The 21449-nt window shown below is 37.7% G+C and overlaps 1 protein-coding gene and 1 long non-coding RNA gene across 3 annotated transcripts; one reads left to right on the top strand and one right to left on the bottom strand.

The window, feature by feature from the left end:
- The first annotated feature begins 1398 nt into the window (after positions 1 to 1398).
- On the top strand, positions 1399 to 20307 carry LOC147913486 (uncharacterized). Of its 2 annotated transcripts, none has more exons than XR_015548685.1 (4): positions 1399 to 1716; positions 2649 to 2776; positions 12687 to 12780; positions 19923 to 20307. It is a non-coding gene; the product is annotated as an uncharacterized LOC147913486 (long non-coding RNA). The 2 variants fall into 2 exon arrangements; XR_015548684.1 differs by lacking the exon at positions 19923 to 20307 and adding an exon at positions 12877 to 14001.
- On the bottom strand, positions 17192 to 18319 carry HTR1F (5-hydroxytryptamine receptor 1F). The gene has a single exon (XM_004440071.3). It carries the CDS (start codon positions 18290 to 18292, stop codon positions 17192 to 17194), a length of 1101 nt encoding a protein of 366 aa, XP_004440128.1. The 5' UTR covers positions 18293 to 18319.
- Positions 20308 to 21449: the final 1142 nt, after the last annotated feature.

Raw genomic sequence — 21449 nt, 5'->3', positions numbered from 1 at the left:
TTTGGCCAGCCAAAAGAACCTTAAGAGAAAGGGCAGAGGGTGATTCTCCCTCTTCCCCCGACAAACCAATGTATCTTATTTAAATTGATTTGAACTAGAAAGGAAATGACATTCATGAGTAAACTGGTAATTTGAATACTGACTGGCTATTTGCTATATGAAAAATTTATTATTTTGTTCTCAGTTGTGACAATGGTATTATAATTATCCAACAAAAAGAGTCCTTCTCTTGCAGATACATATGAAATATTTATGGATGAAAGGATATGACGTCTGGGAATTACTTCAAAATAGTGTGGGAGGGGAAAGTGGGTGTGGATCTAGATAAAACTACTTTGCCCATGAGTTTGGTAATTGTTGAAGCTGTTCTGTGTACTTTTCTATATTTGAAATTTTCTATAATAAAAGTAAAAAAGAGGATAACGTCAGGTAACGCGTGTGTGACAATGAGCACTGTTTTCTTAGGTGGAGCAGGGAAGGCCTCTCTTAGGCACTTTTGAGAAGAAGCTCGATGGGAATGAAGTAGCAAAATGAGGATTAAAACAAGTAAATCCATAGCATTTTTCAGTTCGGAAGCCACTGATGACCTTTACTATTTTTAGTGGAGTGTAGGGGATGGAGTTTGAATGCACTAGCTGAAAATGACCAAGAGGAGCCAGCTTGATTCTTTCCAGCAGCTTAGTGTCAAGGGAAGAGGAGAGACGGTGGCCTCTCTCTCCCTGGAGCAGGAAGACACCAGGCATCTCTGAACTAGCACAGGATCTGCCATGTCTCTGCCTGCAATTACCATCTGACTGTGAGCCCTCTTCCTGGGCCCACTTTCTCTGATCCTGTTTCCCTTTGGCTTCAGGTAGATTTTTCCCTGCCCAGCTGTCCTCTTCGGTCCTGCACAATTCCTTTAGGGAGCTGCCTTGAAGTCCCCTGTGGCATACCAGGTACCACAGAGAGGGGATTGCCAGACTCTTGTGCTGCTGGAGGCTTTTTTTCCTTCAGCTTTTGCACAAATCTACTCTTCAATTGCTTCCTCCTGCTGTCTGTTCTTCCCTCTCATGACTTCTGACTTCACTGTTCACTTTCCATTTTCAACCTTGCCTTGCCTTTTAGACTAGACTTTCAGCATTGTTTTCTTATCTATAATCTTGCCTACTTGTTTACCGAGAACTAGATCCTTTCTGTACACGGCTTTGGGCTGCTTATCTCACCCCAGTCCCAGGACCCATGCTGCTTACTGAAGGTGCAGCAGTGGAAACCCCACATGAGGTTGTTAACCTCCGGTTCTGGATCACCTCGTGGTGAAGCCATGGCCAATTCATGCCCAGATGCAAGTCCCCCATGGCTAGCCAACCTGGTGCTAGAGGCAGAAGAACATTAGTAAGTGGAATCCCTGGACTCGTGGACGATTAACAGTGCCCGGGGCAGAACTGCAGGCTCTGCATCGAGGCCCAGCCCCCGCTGCTCTGGAAGCCCTCAGAATTCTGTGGTTTATCCTAAGGCAGCTGCTGAAGCATTTTCCTAGCAGCTCAGCCCTGTTCCTCTCAAATGTTCCGTGTGTGACATGGCAAGTGTGCATAAAGCACTCCTGCTGAAGAACGCAGTACTGTGATGGCATCTTGAGAAAGGCACTTGGGATCTAGTTTCAGATGCAACCCGAAGGCGCTGCTGCTTTTCGTGGAACGCCATTTGTACCGGAAAGAGTGACTGGCAGACAAACCACAGGTATTCAGATGTGGGCATTCGGCAGATATTTTCTCAAAAATGAATGAAATGAGCTTGTCACTTCAAGGAAAGCAAACTGACAATATTTGTTGCCAATGGTAACTTTCAAGTTTTCAAGCAAGGGAGTGCACCTTACACATATGGGGGTTGTTTTAGTATTTTTCCTACTTAACCTTTCTCTACAATTATCCAAATTGAAGGCCAGAAAACGGCCTTCAATTAAGTGACTCTTGCCATATGGTGTTCAGTGTCTACGATGATTCACTTGTATAATTCTTGTTGTGGTAAAGGGATTATTTCCTGTAAAATTGGATTTCAGCGCCAAGAACTACACTTTTAAAATGTGACTTAGGAATTTTATTATCTAACCAGTAAGGGGCAGCAAACAACAATGCTTGTTTGAAATACTAAGCTATTACCTGAAGTTAATTTGGAATTTGTCCTCTTATTCTCGTGTTCAATGCATATGTCTCTGACCCCTTACCCACTCTTAGGAGTGATGCTAAGCCAGAGACACTGAGGATGAGAGAGACATCCAAAAGGGAAAAGAGTAAATGGTAACATTTAAAATATAGTTCTAAAAAAAAGGATAACATCTGCCAGTCCTTTGTGTTGACAAGTGGTGAATCTCGCACAATTTCTGGGTTGGGTCCTAAGTAACTGCCACGTACCAAGCTACGTAGCCACAAAAATTATTCCCAGTGCATTAATAAGAAGGAAAGGGTGAAAATAATATTTTGTATTAATTCTGCCTTTCTCACAAAAGACTGGTTTCTCATCTGAGCTTTAGTCATGTAGTTTTTTTAAAAAAAATTTATTTCATTTTAATGAGTATTTTTTGAGCATGTACTGTAAGCCAGGAGCCCGTCTAGGTACTGGAGACAAACGATAAAGTGAATACAATACCTGTCCTTCTGCTGCTCTCTTTTTAGCTGGGGGGAGTTACCAAACTGAGAAAGGGGCTAGAGGGAGAAGGGAAGAGGAGAAATTCTGAACTCCAAGTGTGAACGGAGAGTGAGACGCTCGTGAAAAGATGGACAAATGCCGAGTCCCAACAATGGTGAGATTTCTTCAGAAGCTTCTTTTGAATCTTTCACTGTTTTTTTCCAATCACAAATGCAGGTGTGAAAAGTGTAACTTTGCTTTTCTTATATCTGGATGAAATCTCTATCTTAAGACCCTATCTGCCTGAAGGGTAAAGCTTAATTATTTCCAACAAACTCTAGTGCTTTAGGGATTTCTGAATATTTCATGCTTTATTCAAATTCAGAACCTGCCCCCCGCAGCACTCTTTCTTCTCAGGTTTGGGAAAGTACATCTACTTCTCTTGTTTGATCTGTCTCAATGCTGTGCTGCAATCTTTGAAATGTAACTCATTTTATACAGTACTCACAGGTTCTTGTTCCATGCTGACAGCAGCATCCAGATGGGATCACAACCACATGATCTACTGTAGTGTCTTCCTGTGCCCCTAAGGCCCCTGCAGGGCAGCTGCTTCTCTCTCTCTGTCTCTTTTTCTCTCTCTAACGTCTGCATCCTATCTCGGGTCTCTGGGGAGAACTCTCATGCCAACACAGGCCACAGGATGCACACCGGGCCTCCATCAGTCCCATTTCTGGCCCCATATCTCATGCAACTATCTTTACAAGATTGCTGCTGTTCTCTTCTAGAATAGAAAATTCTGTGGGAACTCTTAGCTGCTCAGGGCCCAGAGGAAAGAAAGCTCAGAAACCCTTCACTTTCAGAGTGCCCTCAACACCTCCGCGTTTTTATTATCCACTCCCTTACTTTGCAACTTAATCACTGGAGGGACTGATTGAGACAAATATATATATTTTTAACTCTTATGTTATAATTGCATCAAGCCTTCCAAATTTGAAGGCCAATATTTAACATTTATTCCAGAGAAATTTCCTTGAATGAGGGAGTGTCAATTAATGAAAAAAAATGCAGGAAAAAAAAGTATCAAGTCATGTTTCACACACTGACCTGTATGTTCAACCGTGCTGTTATTTAAGAATCAAAACCAAACCAATACCTAACTTCTACCTCAAGCGTATTTCTGTTTTCCTTTTAACACTAAACTCCTGAAAAGAGATCTCCATTTCTCATTCATCTAACAAGTAATAGTTCCCAGTCTTACGGCATCTATGCAAAAGAAATAGAAATACTTTGAGATTTCATGAGCATTCTTGTTTCAAGTTCACTAATGTACATCTATCCTGGAAGATAGGGAGTTTTGTTTTTTCCAGAATTCCAATATTATCTGTGAGTTTTAAACTAGCCTGCAGAGGGCAGCAAATAGTAGTGCAAATCCTGTGTTTTAAACCTCAGGCTTGTAGTAGCAGCTGATTATGAATAAAGCATGAATGTTATTTAGTTCACATTATATAAAGCCAACACTGAAAAATTTTCTTGACATAAGGAAAATTTTTGTGGCTACTTTTTTTTTTCTTTTTTAATAAAAATAAGTCCTGGGCTGGTTGTTAGTGAAAAAGAAGTAGTCAAATTTATTTTCGGTACCACTTTATTCCTCTGGTACTTCTAGATCTTTCTTCCAGACAATCAGGACCTGCTCACTACCTCTAAGTACTGGAAAGCCTGGCTCTCCCAGTGGGCTATCACAGAAGTCCAGCAACCAGAATTATACCCCTCCCACAAAATAATTATCTTGTATTTCATTCCTACTTGTGTTTTCTTCTACCAGTAGTGATAATTTATACAGAATAAATACTCTTGTTACATGTACATTATTCTTCACAGACATATATTATTGAAATGTAAATATTTAAAGTGACCGCTATTCATAAAAAGAATAATTTTTATTGCAGGATAAGTATTTTTACAGTAAGTTTTATTTGGCTAAGGGCAGTGGAATGAAGCAAGATTCCCCAATACTTAAGTCAATGATCAAATAAATAATTACAAAAACCTACAAAAGGAGGGGAAGTTAAAATTTATGAGCAGCAACAAAACAAATAAAGGGTCACAACCTAATACCTTTGAGAAATGTGATCGACGCAAGACGCGGAAAAGACTGTCATATTGAATTACACTTCCTAACCTTGCCTTCACATCCCAGAAGAATTATTGGAAAAAATGTGTCTAGAGTATCCTAAAAATTCTCACTAACGTCATCCAATTTGGAAAATATGTAGACTGAGGAGTTAAGTAGGTAGCCCTGAGAAAAATAAAGGAGAAACCCAGAAAAATACAACCTTATATTGAGAATTCATTCATCAGAGATAAGAAGCGCCGATAGGCTTATTATCTTTAACGGAACTGCCCAACATTGCAGTGACAGCCGATCTAAGAATCCACTCGCGACAGAATCTCAGAAAAGAGCTCAGATGCCAGATGTTCAGCAAGGGTAACACTGCCTCCTCCGCAGCGGTGCTCCAACCCTGCCATCCCCGCATGCTCAGGCCCTTGAAGGAAAGACCAGCTGGTTATAGATGCGATCGAAGTGATTCAAGGAAAATGATCTATACTATTTTGACCTGGGCAGTAATCCCTGATGATAAGTGTGATCCAGGCAAAAATAAATCACATGGTGATTATGAAACTATAGTAGAGTAAAAAAGAACAAACAGGAAGGAAGGAAGGAAGGAAGGAAACAAGCAAGAAGGAAAGACACGTTTCATAAGATGCAAAAGTCTGGAAGTAAGCGAAACTCAGACTACAGAGGGAGAGTACCCATGAGTGTTTTATGCTATGTAATAACACCATAACAAAATAAATAATCCAATAAGAGAAGAGCTAAAAACCAAGATTATTAGGATTAAAAGGTTAAAAAGAGATTTTAGGAGAGGAAAATCTGAGAACCGACCCATAATTGTAGATCTAAAAAATAAATCGTAGCTCCCCTGCTATCTGAAAGATCGCTTTATGCCTCTCTGCTTTTACGGAAGACCTATATTAGCACCTGTTTTCGCTAACTGTAAGAAATCTGAAGAGATTAATGGCGTTCAGCGTTTGTTTTGTAGCGGGCACGGAGTGGCGCCGCCAAGCTCCTTCCCGGGGAACTACACTTAGCGTCTCAGCATCTCAGCATCCAGCGCCATAGCTTTGAACTGTCTGGGAGCATCTGTGCTTTATCTTGATTTATTTGGTAGATTATTTTTTGGGCCTGAAAACGCTCAAAAAATTTTCCCATATAAATTAATGGTAACTGCTTTTTGCTTTATGCCATTTCGGGTTACGAAAGGTTTCAAAGGAATGCTCTACTTTTGGATAGCGGGGGAAACCTGTACCAGAAACAGCAAGGGGGGAAATAAATTATCATAAGATAGAGAAAAGGCTTCAGTCATTGTAATGAATGCAGAAGAAAAAGCAAACGTAAAGCAATTTCACTTCTATTACCGGTAACACAGTGAACCGAGTACCTGAACTGATCCTATTGCTGAAAACAACTGAAACTGCTGAGCAAAAACATTTTAAAAATCTTAAATGCAGGCAAATGCTGCAAAAAAAGAGTAAAGACTACTGAGGCCAAAAATATGTTAAAGGCAGGAACTCTGAGAGGTAAGTAATGCCCTAAGGTTGGCTTTTTGCCTTAATGGCACTTGCTGAGCTCAGATGATCTCAAGCATTGATTTTTACAGTTTCAGGGATGGGAGACAAAGCTTACACCCTACTCAAGTTAGGGATTATATTAGGAGACCCCTTTAAAGAAAACTAGAACCCAAAGTGTTATACTCCCAGTTTAAGAATGAGCTAAGACCAATCTGGAACTGAGAAAAAAAGAAAATTGCCCATCTGGAAATTTGAACATTGAATCTTGATTCTGGTTGAAGGTGGAAACGGATTTCTCTTGAAATCTCATAGTCACAATCTGGCTTCCATTTAAGTTTGTATCCTGAATTCACATCACCTGGTATTATGAAACACACACACACACACACACACACACACACAAAAGCAAACAACTTCAAGTCAATAATTTAGGTTAAATTGATACAGTATTGATAATGCCCACAGATGCCTAACAGAAGGAAATGCTAATCCTTCCACGAAGGAATCCAACTTCATCCCAGGTCTCAAAGAATTTCCACAGGTAAAGTTCAAATGAAAATGAGAGCTCAAAGTAAAAAGAAAAAAAATCAATAAACACCTAGGGAAACAAGGCACCAAAAACAACATAAAGGCTCAAAAGTCTTCAGATGTAAGAATTGTCAGACAGAAAAAGTAAAAATAAGTTTGTTCAGAATGCTTCAAGATATAAAAAGGCATAAAATCATGAGTAAAGAATAGATGTGTGAAAAACCCAACATTTCTAGGAATGAACAATTAATAGAAATTTAAAACTCAATGGATGGTTTACATCAAATTGTCTATAACTAAAGTCCAGAGAGACAAAGAAGTAGAAAACATGAAAGAGACATGAAGGACAGAATAAAATGGTCTAACATATGTCTAATTGGAATTCTAGAAGGAGGAGAGAGAGAGAGAAGGGAGGGAGGATGAATGGAGTAGGGGTTATATTTGAAGACACTGAGAAGTTTTCAGAACTTGTGAAAGAAAATAAGCATTAGATCCAGGAACTCCAATGAACACCAAGGAAGGTAACTTAAAAGAAATCCAAATTTAAGATCCACCATAGTCAAATTGCGGATCATTTAAAGAAGAAAAACAGAAAAAAAAAAAAAAAGGAAATTCTTAAAAAGTTCTACAGTAGTTTTTTCAGAGGAAGAAATTTATCTAAATCTAATTTCCTGCCATGTCTTTAAGAAATACTTTGTCTTACTCTTTCCCCAAACACTTGGAAAAGAGCTTAGAGAAACCCATGCTGTAAATCTTATTCCTGAATAAGCCTTTTTCTTTTTGTCAGTTGGAAAGGTTCTATTTTAGTTGACAGTTGTAAGATCCTTTAAGACCAGTGTCAAGACGTGATACGAGCATCTACATCTTCAAAAGGCAAACGTGGTATTCCAAGGGTTCTGGTATCACTAAGTCAAATTCAGCTGATTTAAGATGACAAAGTACAAGATACAATTTGCTCTGAAGACTCAACAAAGAGATCGACTGTGTGGCAAAACGGTTACCTCCAGCCGAGCAGTAGGAAACAAAGACCCTGGTCTTTGCACAGACAGGTGAGTTCTGCGGGAACCGCGTCGCTGATGCGCAGCGCAGAGGTCAGCGTCCCCTCGGGGCCAGCGAGGCTCCTGCGATTGCGCATGCTCCAACTCCACGCCCGCGCTCTCGAGTGGGACCAAGCCCCAGGACGAAGGCTGGCGGCAGAAGCGGGTGTGGGCTTTCTGTCTGCAGAGGTTCGACAGATCTTGGGCTCCGGATTCCGTTTAACACCTCAGCAATCAGGTTGCAGAAACTCTGCAGAGCACCGCTATCTAAATCTCAGTTGTATATACTAAATTTATACCATAATCAAAAGAAGGAGGAGGACAGAGAGAGGGGAGGAGGAGAAGGAGAGACCAAGAACCCAATAACACCAAAGCCACGTCTCTCTAGGAAGTACAGTTATCCATTCACAGATATTTGGGAATAATTGCAAATGTTTGTTTGTTTGTTTTCCTATTGTTTCCTTCTAACAGTTTCCTTAGTAATTAACGAAGATATATCTTTCTCTGTGGAATATGTACAAACATTTTGTTTAACCTGCTCTATGACCTTTTCTTCTCTTCCTCAAGTGCCAACACTTCTTTCACTTCGTGTCTATCAAGATTTATTTTGAGAGGGAACAGTTGAAAGAAGCTGTTTCTCAGAATCTAATACATAATTACACGTGATTACACTCAAAACTGTTCTTGAAAGATTGGAACTCAGAATAAGGCGGTGCAGGGGGAAGAAAACTCCCATCGTTCTTTTCCATTTACACTTGAATGTTATTTAGTAACAGTATTTCAGTAACTACTTTTTACTGATTTTTTTTTTCTTTCAGGAAAATAAAAGGAATTGGCTTTGTTTTAAATGGAGTTTTAAAACTGAGACTGTAAATTCTTTCAGTGAAGTGAGGTGAAGGGCCACAAGCAGAGTGATGGCAGGTGGTACAGTCCAATGAGAGAGACTCGTTTTTTAGTTCAGGCTTCCACAAACACTATGGGAAAACACTTGTACACTTAAAATCCGTGTTTGCTACATATTTTTATTCTTCCTTTGTAGTTTTTTTAATAGAATGCTGTAGGATATTTTGAAATGATACAGTAAAGGCCAACACATTATTTGAAGAATACGATTTATTTCACATTTTACTATGTTTTGGGGCTAAGCAATGTCAAATTCCAGCATACATTTATTTTTATTACCCTCTTAACAGCAACAAACTGAATAGATTCTTATATTTCATAGACTATTAAAATTCATGCTTGAACATTTTCTATAATTTGGGCAATTGCTATTAAAACCTTTAAACTTAAGTGTTTTTTCATGTCTTTGTTTTTTACTAAAGATAATCACTATATGTTGTTTTTCATCAATGGGAAGATTTTGAGAAAGAAAATGCATTTAAAGTTTTGGCATTGGTTCAGTAGTGTACACATATGACTCTAGGTCAGCCATTATCAATGGAAAAGACAAGCATAGGAAGTCGATCACCCAACCTGCACCTCCACACGTTTTGCTTATGACATACTGTGAGAACAGGGAAAAGGACAGAGGATTCCTAGAGTGCGCATGCATTTATAACTGGAGTTATTTTTGTATAAGTATGGCAAGTAGAATAAATAGCATTTAAATCTTTAGATTGGTGGGAAGATATAATAGAAAAGAAAATCAAGCTTAACACAAAAAGTCATTGCTGAGTTCAGGTTTTATATTTTGAAACATCAGCATAAATGAAAACACAAGAGATTAAAATATGAACTTGCAATTCACCTTTTATTCCCTTTTATTAGGAGTGTGTAATTAGAACCTGAGCTTGTGGATGAACGGACAACCATGACACACAGGTCCTTTGGAGAACAAGGGGAGTTCAGTTGGGTCCCTGGAGCTAACACAGCGTGTCCCCCATGCTGGAGAGAGTGTCAGGTGCTTGCTGTAGAGTTCGGCAGTTTTGAAGAGTTGACCTTTCTATGTGTGGTCAGCCTAAGAGTGCTTGTACCACAATCATCTAGGATGGTGAGGTGGCTGTGGGCTCCTCTTTTAAGATGCTTGAGCTGAGTGAAACTGATAAGAAATATTTCTCCAGCTTTTAAAAATACACAGAATGATTTCTAGAATTCCCCAGGACGTAAGAACTGTTCCTTTTGAGTTGGAGAACATCTTGCATTTTCTAGTTCACTGCAGAGATACTTCCTACTCTAAGATGCTGCCCTCTCTCCAACCACACACAGACTGTGGAACAGAGGGAGACTAGGGCCGGGGAGGAAGTGTGAAGAGGACTCCCTGTCAGGTGGGCTGGAAGCCAATAGCCGATATTTTAATATGACCAAGTGTATTTATTTATATCTGTTTTAGAACAGCGATTGAAATACTATCTTTAGAAATAGGCAATTTAAAGCATTTTTATATAGGGCATATATGATATATAATTACTAAATAGTATATTGAAATTTATCATTATACACAGATATTTCCAAAAAATTAATGTTTTATGAATTTCAGTAAAATAGTCCCTAATCATTGAAAAATAAGGACTAGTTTCCTATTTTTACCAAAACACACATTACTTCTCAGTTTCCTTTTTGATAATAAACCACTTGTATTTCTTTGTATTAAACTTAGGAATAAAAATAAATCAACTGTAACTATATTTTAGTTGCTAGGACACAGTGAAATGAACCAGGCTCACTTAGACAAGGAGATCAGTATTTGAAAATATTAGAGACTGGTATGGAAGGAATGGAAAGAACCTATGTCCTCTAAGTAACTTACATTATTATTTTTAGTTGATGTAAAAACTAAACACTCATGAAGAAATTAGAGATATTAAAAATAAATAGAGAATTATTGAAGACAATATTGTGTCTTCACAATAGTGAAACTGAATACAGATTCAGTTTCAAGCGAGAAGGGGAATTTAATCGTGCTTTGGAGGATAAGTTGCTTAAACATCAAGGGCACATCAGGTGGGAGGGAAAAAAAAGCACCAAGAGCAATGGAGACGAGAATGAGCAAGGCATGTTGCGAGGACAATGAAGAGAGCGGCCAGACTGGAGAGGAGAGCATTCATTGGGGCGAGGGAGGATAGTGGGAAGTAAGATTTTCTAGAGGGATGTCTTTTGTTATTAACAGTAAGTCCCTAAAAGTCAAGCAAGGGAGTCTGGATACAAAGAATAAGCAATAGGGAGCCATCATTGAGTAGTTTCTTTAAATATTAATATTTTTATACAAATTAGTAGTGTTTTTTTCTTACACTCAGTACAGCCTAAAATGAAGCCTCCAGTCTTATTTTCTTCAACTTAGGATTCTCACTTCAAATGAAAGTTTCCCCTTCAGTATTTAAAGAATTAAAATAAAACCCTAATCCTGAAACATATGGGAAATCACCTCTGAATATATCAACAGAAGAAATTAATGCTGGACTAATTGCAGTTAAGATTTTAATAGGGTAGAAGGATTGAATTGCATCCTTCTAGAAAGCTAAACAAGTTTTGAAGATGCCGGGCATTCAGTAACAGGGATGGCAGGATAGAACAAGGGCAGGGACTGGTGAGGGCCCAGCAGCATTTCTGCAGCGTGGACAGGGTTCTTGGGAGTTACCACTCGCCAAGGGGACAGCCAGGAGCAGGAGGCCGTCAACAACTTGCTTCTCTCCAGACTTGGAAAAAGGCACGACGCAGAACACCAGGTTCCGTGTCAAGTGCACCCTGACTCACTCCAGACCCACCAGAGAGAAGAATAACAATCTCACTCACATTCTGCAGTCCTTTAGCACTTTTCAAGAGCGTTTGCTTTATGTCACTTTATCTCCTTCGTCTTTCTGCTCTAATCTGAGGCAAGCAGGGTAAATGAAACTTGCTCAGCCTCAAGTTAATGTGTAGCAGAATCAGAACTCCCATATGGCCTTTCTGATTTCAAATCTAGAGAGTTCTCTACTCCAAATTGCTGCCTCATATGTCAGGAAAAGCATTTATTCTTTGCCTTAGCAAAACTTAAGTAATATACTCATTGAAAATAGATTTTAATAGTCTTTTAAAAATAAATACTTTATAATCCACTCAGCAATGTTAATGTGATTTTTACTTCCGTTCAGCTTTTCATTAAGCATTTTTCATGTAGTAGCAAAATAGTTTTCTGGTTTCTGACTTGGCCTCTCCTAGTAAAATGGTGGTGGAATTTCATTTTCAGTTATTATAACTATGTCCCACAGACATTTGACTAGCTAGCTGGGAGCGTTCAGGCAGTGGTCTGTAGGAAAGCTCCAAACTGCACCTTTGTTAGAATAACCAAGAACCTGCTGAAGACAGACTCTGGGCCTCCACTCTGGGCTCACAGACTTAGAATCTTTGGAATCTGCCTTTTTAGCCAGTGTCTCAGGAGATCCTTCTGCACACTGCTTTGAAAATCTATTACTCCTCTTCCTTCCTGTTGAAAAATCCCCCTCCTCCTCCCATTCCTCCTTCACCTTCAAGTTCAACAGTATGCTATGCTAAGAAGATCGTTTCTTTTTTCCAGTTCAGTCCTTCTTAACCTCTGCAAAATCACACACACACACACACACACACACACACACACACTCTCTCTCTCTATTAGGGTCACAGATCCATTCGAATCCTAACCAAACCAACTAACACAAAGAGGAAATGTGTGCCTGCTGGGGGGGTGGGCGGTAGAAGCGAGTAAAATTTTCCTTTATTAATTGGCTTGCAATATAATATAATAATAATGATGATGCAATATATACAATATAACGGTATAAACAGTATACATTTAAGGAATGAATATTAATTACTTATAGTTTAGGAATATGAATAGAATATAATGAAAAGGATATTGGAGAGCATAGGAAGGTGAACGTAGCAAGCCTTGCTGTGTCCATGTGAACCAATGAGGTCGCTTTACTGCCCTTGCAGAGCTGGAAGCTCGCCACAGCCGGAACTGGAATTGTGATTAAACACAGGCTCTACTGAAAGGCCGCTTTGACGAGATTTATTGTTGCTACTGCAGGTAAAGATAATATTATACATCTGTTTCTCAGAAATTTTATGATTTCTGGCCTAACTAGAGAGTGTAAATTCTTTGAAAAATTTTTATCCTTTTCAGGTGGATTTCAAGTACTAACATTTTGTACAGAGAAGATCTTCTATATCAACAATCGGACACTTATTATAATGTTGGAAAATATTTCTCTCAGCAAGTTCCTCATTTTAAATAATGGGAGAAAACATATTGATTCACAAGACCACAAAAAATTATCACAATGTCATAAGAAAATATTTACTTTATTCATGACAGAGATATTAACTTGCCTTTAGAGAGATTTTCTGGCAAAATAAAGGTCTGAATATAATCATTTAGTTGTTAGGAGGATATTAGAAACACATTTTCTGAAACAAATTACTCTAATGTGGACACATTTTGAATTGAGCAGATTATTTTTGAAGGACTTTAGAATGCATTGAGGAAATTTGGTGGAGCAAGTCAACACATTTCTTAGTAATTGGCTTCCAATTAATTCTCCATTTCTTTTTGACATAAAACTCTTGGGTACGGAGGGACAAGCTTAAGATTGAGCCTGTGAATATGGGGATTATACTCTGCTAGGGGAATTTTAAAATTTAGAAAACTGACATAACTGGTATAAGCGAGAATTTGAAAGTGAGCCCAAAAGAAGCTTTTCTTCACTTGCGAGCAAGGAACATTTATACCCCAGAGCACAGGGGAGGGGGATCAAGTTCACCAGAAAAGGGAGAGAAGGATTGGTTTGGGAGTTTCAAAATGGGAATTGGTCCTTCATAAAGATTGACCCGTCAACTGCCAGGACCTGGATAGCCTGTTTATGCTGTGGATTTGACCCTGTGGGTCTACTGGGAAACAGAAGGAATACGCAAAACTCTTAAGTTAGGCAATCCATATTCTTACACCAGTCCTGCAATAAAGACCATATTTCACAAGCAGAAGTGTATTTTCAAACATGATTTGTACATAGCTCTGCTGAATGATAGAGTATTGGACTGAACTTAGTATCCAGTAGTTTGACTTCCTATCTTTCTCTGGTGTATTGTCTCACCGTTTACACATTCTTCATTCAAAAATATTTAGAAGAAGCAGAGCAAAATTAAGACCCCCACTTACTTTTCTGGTGCTGGTATATTTAAAATTGTAGCAAGAAGTTAACTTTCATTATCTAATATTTAACCACTCTCTATGATATTTACATTTTCTTCCTCTACCTTATCAGTTAAATATATACATTATTATATTTTACATTTGTTGTAAATGTGAAAATATATTTTTCTCTGTACAATTTTCTTCTTTTAGTTACTTGGAAAATTTTCATTGAGAGAATAAATCCTCTGTATTCAGGGAATTATATCGTGTTACATATAATCTGTTCTTCATAAATTTCAAAAAAAGTGCAAATTGCAGATTCTGAGCCCCTACATTACCTACCATTTAAGGATATTATGGAGAGATCACTCATATTTGGTCCTGAGGGATGGCATGATCAATACCTTCAGCATGTGAGGGAAACACATAGATGAAGTGATAATTACTGTAATGTGTTGTGGCCCCTTTGAATTAAAAAATGCTTCAGACACACAGAAATAATACATTTGATTCTCTGCAGAAGTCTGAAGGGAGATTTGACTTCCCTGTCACTTACAGTGTTATTTTCCTGGATTTGAGTTTCTGTCTAACTCAGAGTAGAGGGTAGAAGGTGCATTTGCGTGAGCCTCACCCTGCTTAAGATTCGTTCCTTTGGGTTGATGGGCTGTGTCTCTTAGAGTTCTACAATATAAATATATACATTTCTGAGGTGGGTGTAAATAAATTAATTGAACAGATTATTTTCACTCTAGCAAGGCCTTTGAATGAATAAATCAAAGAATCAAATTTTGGTGAGGAGGGGAAAGAGAAGTGAGGAGAGAATGATCCGGACTAGAGCAGGCTTTGGACTGTCAACACAGCATAAGGGCCGCGGGAAATAAAAATGAGAGAAGAGGACAAAAGAGGTGTTGGGAGCCTTAGATGAATCTCATCTATTTGTTAGTTTTGCTTGGACCAGACTACTCAGCAGTGCCAGTGAGCTCTGACGTGTCTTATGCCCGTGAACTCTGACGTGTCTTTATGTGTATATACGCCCACAACAGAAGTCGCCATTTCACTCACAGGTCCCTTCTCTCAAGTTCCTCATTTCAGTTGAGGAGGAGTTATCTCAGTGTCTCTCCATCTCATGTTTCTCCATCTGTCTGTTTATTAATGTATTTGCTACACCCTATAGATTCTGTTTGTTCCTTTACATTCCTGCTGCCAGAATCAAGTTCAGGATTTTATCACCTTTGCCTGGATTGTTGATTTGCTTTCTAACAAGAAGTCATCATCTCTAGTACTCTCTCTACTTGAATCCATTCAGATATATATATATTTTATAATTTCCCTAAACTTGTAATATTCCTGCTAAAAAGCATTAGTGATGACCCATTGACATACAGCAACCAAACTGACTATAGACTTCTTTCTGACATTCAAAGTCAGCCACAATAATAGCCAATTTCTCTTTTAATCTCTTCTTCTATTGTTCTAAATAGCTGCCAAACTCATTGCTATTTCATGAACATGCTCCACCAAATGCTTATAGAATTCAATCTGAACTCCTGATGTTACCACTACTTAGAGTGCGCTTTTCCATTTCTCTTGCCCAAATGCTGTTTATTTAATGTCTATTTTACATATATTCATTATGAAATTTTGCTGATTTTTCTCAGCCAGATGTGATCAATTTTTCCTTTGAACCATAATAACTATGTAAATAACTTCCAGGCCAGATCTTTCTTTTTTCTTATAGTGTTCATTTTTTTGTTTCAGTTTTTAGATTGCAAACATGTTAAGGAGACAAACTGTATTTTATTATTTCCTGTATCTTCTATATAGTATGTCTCAATGACTTATATAAAATGAGAACTCTGTAAATATTTGTTAGATTGAGAGTAATGTGTCATAGATACATAAAAAATTGATGTAATGCACTCTTAAGCACCCCACTGGGAAAGAGTATTTAGAATACACAGAAAGGTGCAGCATAAAAGAAAAGAAATGTATTATTTTTCAAATGATCCTGGTCAATGGTATGCCTTCCAAAACGTGGTCTCTGACCTTGCTGGTTCAAATGAAGTGAAATCTTCCCAGAAGCAGAGTTCTTTTGTTTTCAAACCTTTATAGAGATATGAAAGAGGAACTTATGGAATTGCTTTGGCTCACTAAACTAGGGGAGTGACTGGGAGATATATATATAATATATATTAAATATAATATACATATAATTGGCATAATATGAATCTTTGCCTGTTCATTTCTGCCAGTTGGAAAACCAGAGATTTTTTTGACGTCAGTGGAAAGTTCTAAGGGTTTCTACCACATTGTCTCTACTAAAAGGAAATCACGTGTAAAGGGAAGCTATGGAGCTGCTGAAGTGCTAAGCACCACGGACGTTTTAGTTAGCAGCTGAGCTTACAGACGTTAGCAGGAATGAAATGTATTTTATGCTCTTAAAAAACGTTAGGAGTATAATAACTCTGGTGAGTAACTCAGGGAACTTAGTGCCTCATATTTTGATTCCTAAATAAACATGGAGCAATTATAATACCTCTCCACAGCCCCCTCCTTGAGTAATTGCTACTAGTGTAAGGCTTTGATTTCAAATGTTGATAATATATGGTTAAGAAAATGTTCTTCTGGGAATTCATATTAAACAAAAATAGTATTTAAATATGCACAAATTCAGCATCCAAAATTATTTTGCAGTACCTAACTCACTTTATGAATACTCTTTACTATCTACATACACCAACAGTATCACCCTCTGACTTGTCCTTTTCCTCCTGTCATACTAAGGAACAGTCTTTGTTAGCTCCTTCCCTTCCCCTTTCACCCAGGGTAGGAGGCAGAAGGGACAAGAGAGGTTAGGCAGGAGAACTGTGTGCTCTGTGGTAAATTATATCTTTTCTATAAAATAATAGAATTGTATAATGAAACAATAGGAGTATATAGAAATTACGGATGGAGGTATGTTAATTGAACAATCTTCTGTAATTGCTGTAAGACACAAACCTGGAAAATCACTGCTCTTAATCATACATATATATTTCCAGTTAGCCTCTTAGGAACTTTTCATAGGCAAATAGTGTTTACAAACAATAAATTATTCTAATTTGGAGTATTCTACAATGACAGTTAAAAGAAACATCTTTAAATCAATAAATTTTATATTCATGTTGCTATTAAAATATAAATCATATTTTTATCATTTTAGCAGTTTTAATTTATTTGCTTCTAAAAGTTTAAATGTTTTATTATTTAGCATTCATTTAGTTACTTCACCTCAAAAAACTCCCAGCCTTTTAATAATGAACCTTCTTTAACGTCGACATCGCACAAGTTTTTGGAATGCTTTCTTGAAGTCTTCATTAAAGATTGTGTAAATCAGTGGATTTATAAGAGAATTGAGATAGCCAAGCCATGTCAAAAAATTGGACATTTCCTCAGAAATTTTACACTTTTCACAGACATTAACAACCAATTCTTTTACAAAGAAGGGAAGCCAACATATTACAAATGCACCCAAGATTAATCCCAGGGTAGTGGCTGCTTTGCGCTCTCTTGTGCCTAAGATCTTTTGCTTTCTCCAAGATTTCTCATGCTTGAATTCAGACTTGGGACTTGTCACTGTGCCATGAATTTTATCAAGGTCTGTTGATGGATCAGATAAAGACTTTTCTAGCACATATGGTGTGGAGACCAGTCTGGTGTTTTTCTCACCACTCTCCAAAAGGACCTGGCCATTCAGCTCCTCCTTGGCAATCCTACTTGCTTGTCTCTTGTGGTATAACGTCTTTGCTGCTTTATATATTTTATAGTAGAGGATCAAAATCAATGTTAATGGAATGTAGAAAGCTCCAAACGTTGAATAAATAGTGGAAACAATGTGGTCGTGTTTGATGATGCACTCGTCTTCTCGGCTAGTTCCTTGGTGCCTCCAGAATAGAGGAGGCATAGAGATAAAAATAGATATAATCCAGACGACGGTAATCATAATGCCAGCATGCTTGGGAGTCCTTTTCCTGGCATACTCAACAGCATCTGTGATTGCCCGGTACCGATCCAAAGCTATAGCAGAGAGATGCAAGATGGAGCACGTGCAGCATGTAATGTCAACACTCAGCCAAATGTCACAGGCCACTTGCCCCATAATCCAGCTCTCCCTCACAATGTACACAATGCTGAAAGGCATCACCAGGGCAGCTACAAGAAAATCTGTGACTGCAAGGGAGCAGATTAAATAGTTGGCTGGGTGGTGCAGCTTTCGGGTCACAATAATCGCAGCTATCACAAGGGAGTTGATGGTCGTTGTCATTAGCGCCAGCCCGGAGAGAGTGAGGGACACCAGAATTTTGGATGGCATTCTGTATAACAGTTCTTCTGAGGTCAAGTTTTGATCAGATGAGTTTAAGAAATCCATTTTTTTTTGTTTTGAAAGATTAATATAGCTGAAAACATGGATACCTGTAATGAAGAAGAGGAAAAACAATTCAGAGAAGGTTTCAAAGATTTTTCTCTCCTTTCAGAATAATTTTTAAAAAATATGTGTATGTTTTCCCAGAATATTCTTTGGAATAAAAAAATGGAGTTCAGATTACAGATTTTCTTTTTCTTTTCATTTAATATAAGAAGTCCAACAAGAACAGCAGCTTGAAAAAATATGGCTCAAATAAAACAATTTTTATGGGTAAATTATTAACCTTTTACTCAGTAAACTCTCTACCATCATAGAATTGCGTTTAAAACTGTATTAATCCTGCTACGTTTTTCTCTGTCTACAGCAGTAAAAGTTTAAAAGCACATCATTAATATATATTTGTGCATTATATAATGTAATATAAGAAAATATCATACTTAAAGCAGTATTTAAAATCATAAACAATTTTGTACTTGATTCCAAGTTACATTGAGAACATTATCATTGGGTTCATGGAGACTAAAGAAAGTTTTAACGTATTTTACGTCAGGATATAAAGGTTATAAAAAGGGAAATAAAGATAAAATATTTTTAGTATATCTCTAGCATTCCATGATCATTTTATGAAATTAGGAAAATGTCAGAGTATTTAGTAGTCTTTGTGGATATAAGTAGTTAATTTGGTTTAAAAAGATGAAATAAAATTAGTTGGAGTCAAATAACTGTACGACACTGCCCATTATTACAATGATATATATGACCAAATAACCCACTTAACAAGGTGAACTTGCCAGTAAGGAGAGCTCATAATGGTACTCACCCTGAAATGGAAATTATTCTTCTTTAAAAGTCATCATTGTAACGACCATGTTACCTTACTTCTGAAAGAGGACTCTACAAACATGGCTTGTAATTTTTATTTCAGTCCATGTTATTACTTAATCACAAGTCAAATAAGAGCAATTGGAATGTAATGAAATAAGATTAATCATTTTTATGATAGTTTTTTTTTTGGCCTCAGTTCTTAGTTCTTTCTTTAATAAGTTTAGCAGATACCTATATCTTAGGAAAAGACAGAGAGAAGATGGAAACCTGAAACTTTATTCTTAGTTATAACTATTATTATACCTCCATAAGCCTTAAATTAACTTTAAAGTGGCTATGTTTTATTTGTTGGAACTGATAGAACAATAATTTAAAATACTTGAGGGGCTGGCCCGGTGGTGCCAGTGGTTGAGTGTGAGTGCTCCTCTTCGGTAGCCCAGGGTTCACAGGTTCGGATCCCAGGCGCACACCAACGCACAATTTGTCAAGGTTTATATGGTGGCATCCCATATAAGTAGAGGAAGATGGGCACAGATTTAGCTCAGGGCCAATCTTCCTCAGCAAAAAGAGGAGGATTGGCAATGGATTTAGCTCAGGGCTGATCTTCCTCACACACACACACAAAATAAAATAAAATACTTGATACTTTTATGTCAAGTGCTTCCTATGAAGTGTGTATGTGTGTGTGTGTGTGTGAGTGTGTATGTGTGTATATTATAAAATCTTGGAGTGTAGCATACTTAATATTCTACTTGTGTTTGGGTTACCAGTACTAACTTTAATTTTTATTTTCTCATATTCATTGAAGGCAGGTGCTGATGGCTTGCTGCTAAGCAAATTGAGTGGCAGAAGAAATCTGAATCCTACTACCCAGAATATAAGTAGTTGTCCTGTGTGTACTTGGAAAGGAGTTGTATATCTATGTTATTTATATCAACACTTACCCAATTGTAAAGGGCAACTAAGACAACTCCAGATAAAGAATGGAGGCTCAAGTCTCCCTAGAAATTCTAAACCAGTGGTTCTGGAACTTAGTTTGCTTCAGTATCACCTGGAGGGCTTGTTAAAACACAGGTTACTGAGGCCCACCCTCTGGAGTTTAAGAGTCAGTAGGTCTGGGGTGGGACCCTCAAATCTGCATTTCTAACAAGATCCCCGGTGATGCTGATGCTGTTGGTCCTAGGAATCGGGTTTCTGGGGGAAATCAACATGGTGTTTCTCAGCTGTTTGTCTACTCCCTTTACTGCTATAGCATCTATGAGTTCCTCTCTGTTGAGAGCAGCTCTGACACTTGTGCTGTACAACTTTCTTACATCTCCTCTTCTCACATTCTTAACTTATTTATTGGAGTTTCTCAAATAAGTGATCTTACTCTAGCTTTCCTCCTGATATTTCCCTGACTATTTTTATTGCTGTCTTCGTGCAGCTCTTGGACCCCCGGCTTAGGCCTATGAACTCTCCTTCCCCCACATTGTGTCCACTCTTTTCAGACTGTTATGTGGGTTATGCACTGTGACCGTATTTCCTAAATCAGTGTTGGATCACAGGGCCTGGGACATAATGGTGAGCTCATTGGCACCGTCAGGACCGTCAGGGAAACCCTCCATGTGTGCTTTCAGTATTAGTGGACCTCACGGTCTTGAGCTATTTTCCCTGGAAACATCTTTAGGGTGTCAGTGGTCACAGGTGAAATGCTTACTCCAAACCAATTAGACATATTAGAAACATGGTAGATTAACTAATTTCTACCTTCTGATTTTTTCCCCATTCTCTCATCATAAAATTTGTATTATATACTCAATAAAAACCTAAATATTTTCTTAATTGGTTAATTCCTTTGCAGCAGTGTTTATTTATCATTACGGGAATTGATTTAAAAGTGCTGACACTTTCCATTTTATAAGCAAAAATAACTTTCCACTTGAATTTACCTGATAAACAGTTTTGGTATAAGAGCCTCTTCAAAAGGTAATCCTGAAATTACATTTTGAATAGAATATTAAACAAGAGAAACTGTTTGGAAATAGTTATGTGGGTTTCTATAATAAAAATTAATTCTATAGGAAAACAGACCAGCTTAAAATTAGAACGTGAATTATTTGATAATTCAACTGATTTCTCTAAACATTACACTGTAGCATTTCAATTAGCCTCAGTAAAATGGTACCTAATTCTAAGGGAAAAGTCTAAATGTGTCATATTCTATGGCAGTTTACAAGAAATCTCCCATTATTAAATTTAGAAAACTAATTAATCTGCTGATAGTTGTGTTTATAGAAAACAAAGAAATTGGAGAACAAATAAAGTCAATCACAATTGGGTTTCTTTTTCTTTT

This window comes from Ceratotherium simum, chromosome 27 (genome assembly GCF_057802395.1).
Source record: "Ceratotherium simum simum isolate JZ-2026a chromosome 27, ASM5780239v1, whole genome shotgun sequence".
In the NCBI taxonomy this organism is placed as follows: domain Eukaryota; kingdom Metazoa; phylum Chordata; class Mammalia; order Perissodactyla; family Rhinocerotidae; genus Ceratotherium; species Ceratotherium simum.
Note: the sequence above shows the minus strand (reverse complement) of the source record. Positions and strands in the feature narration are given on the sequence as shown.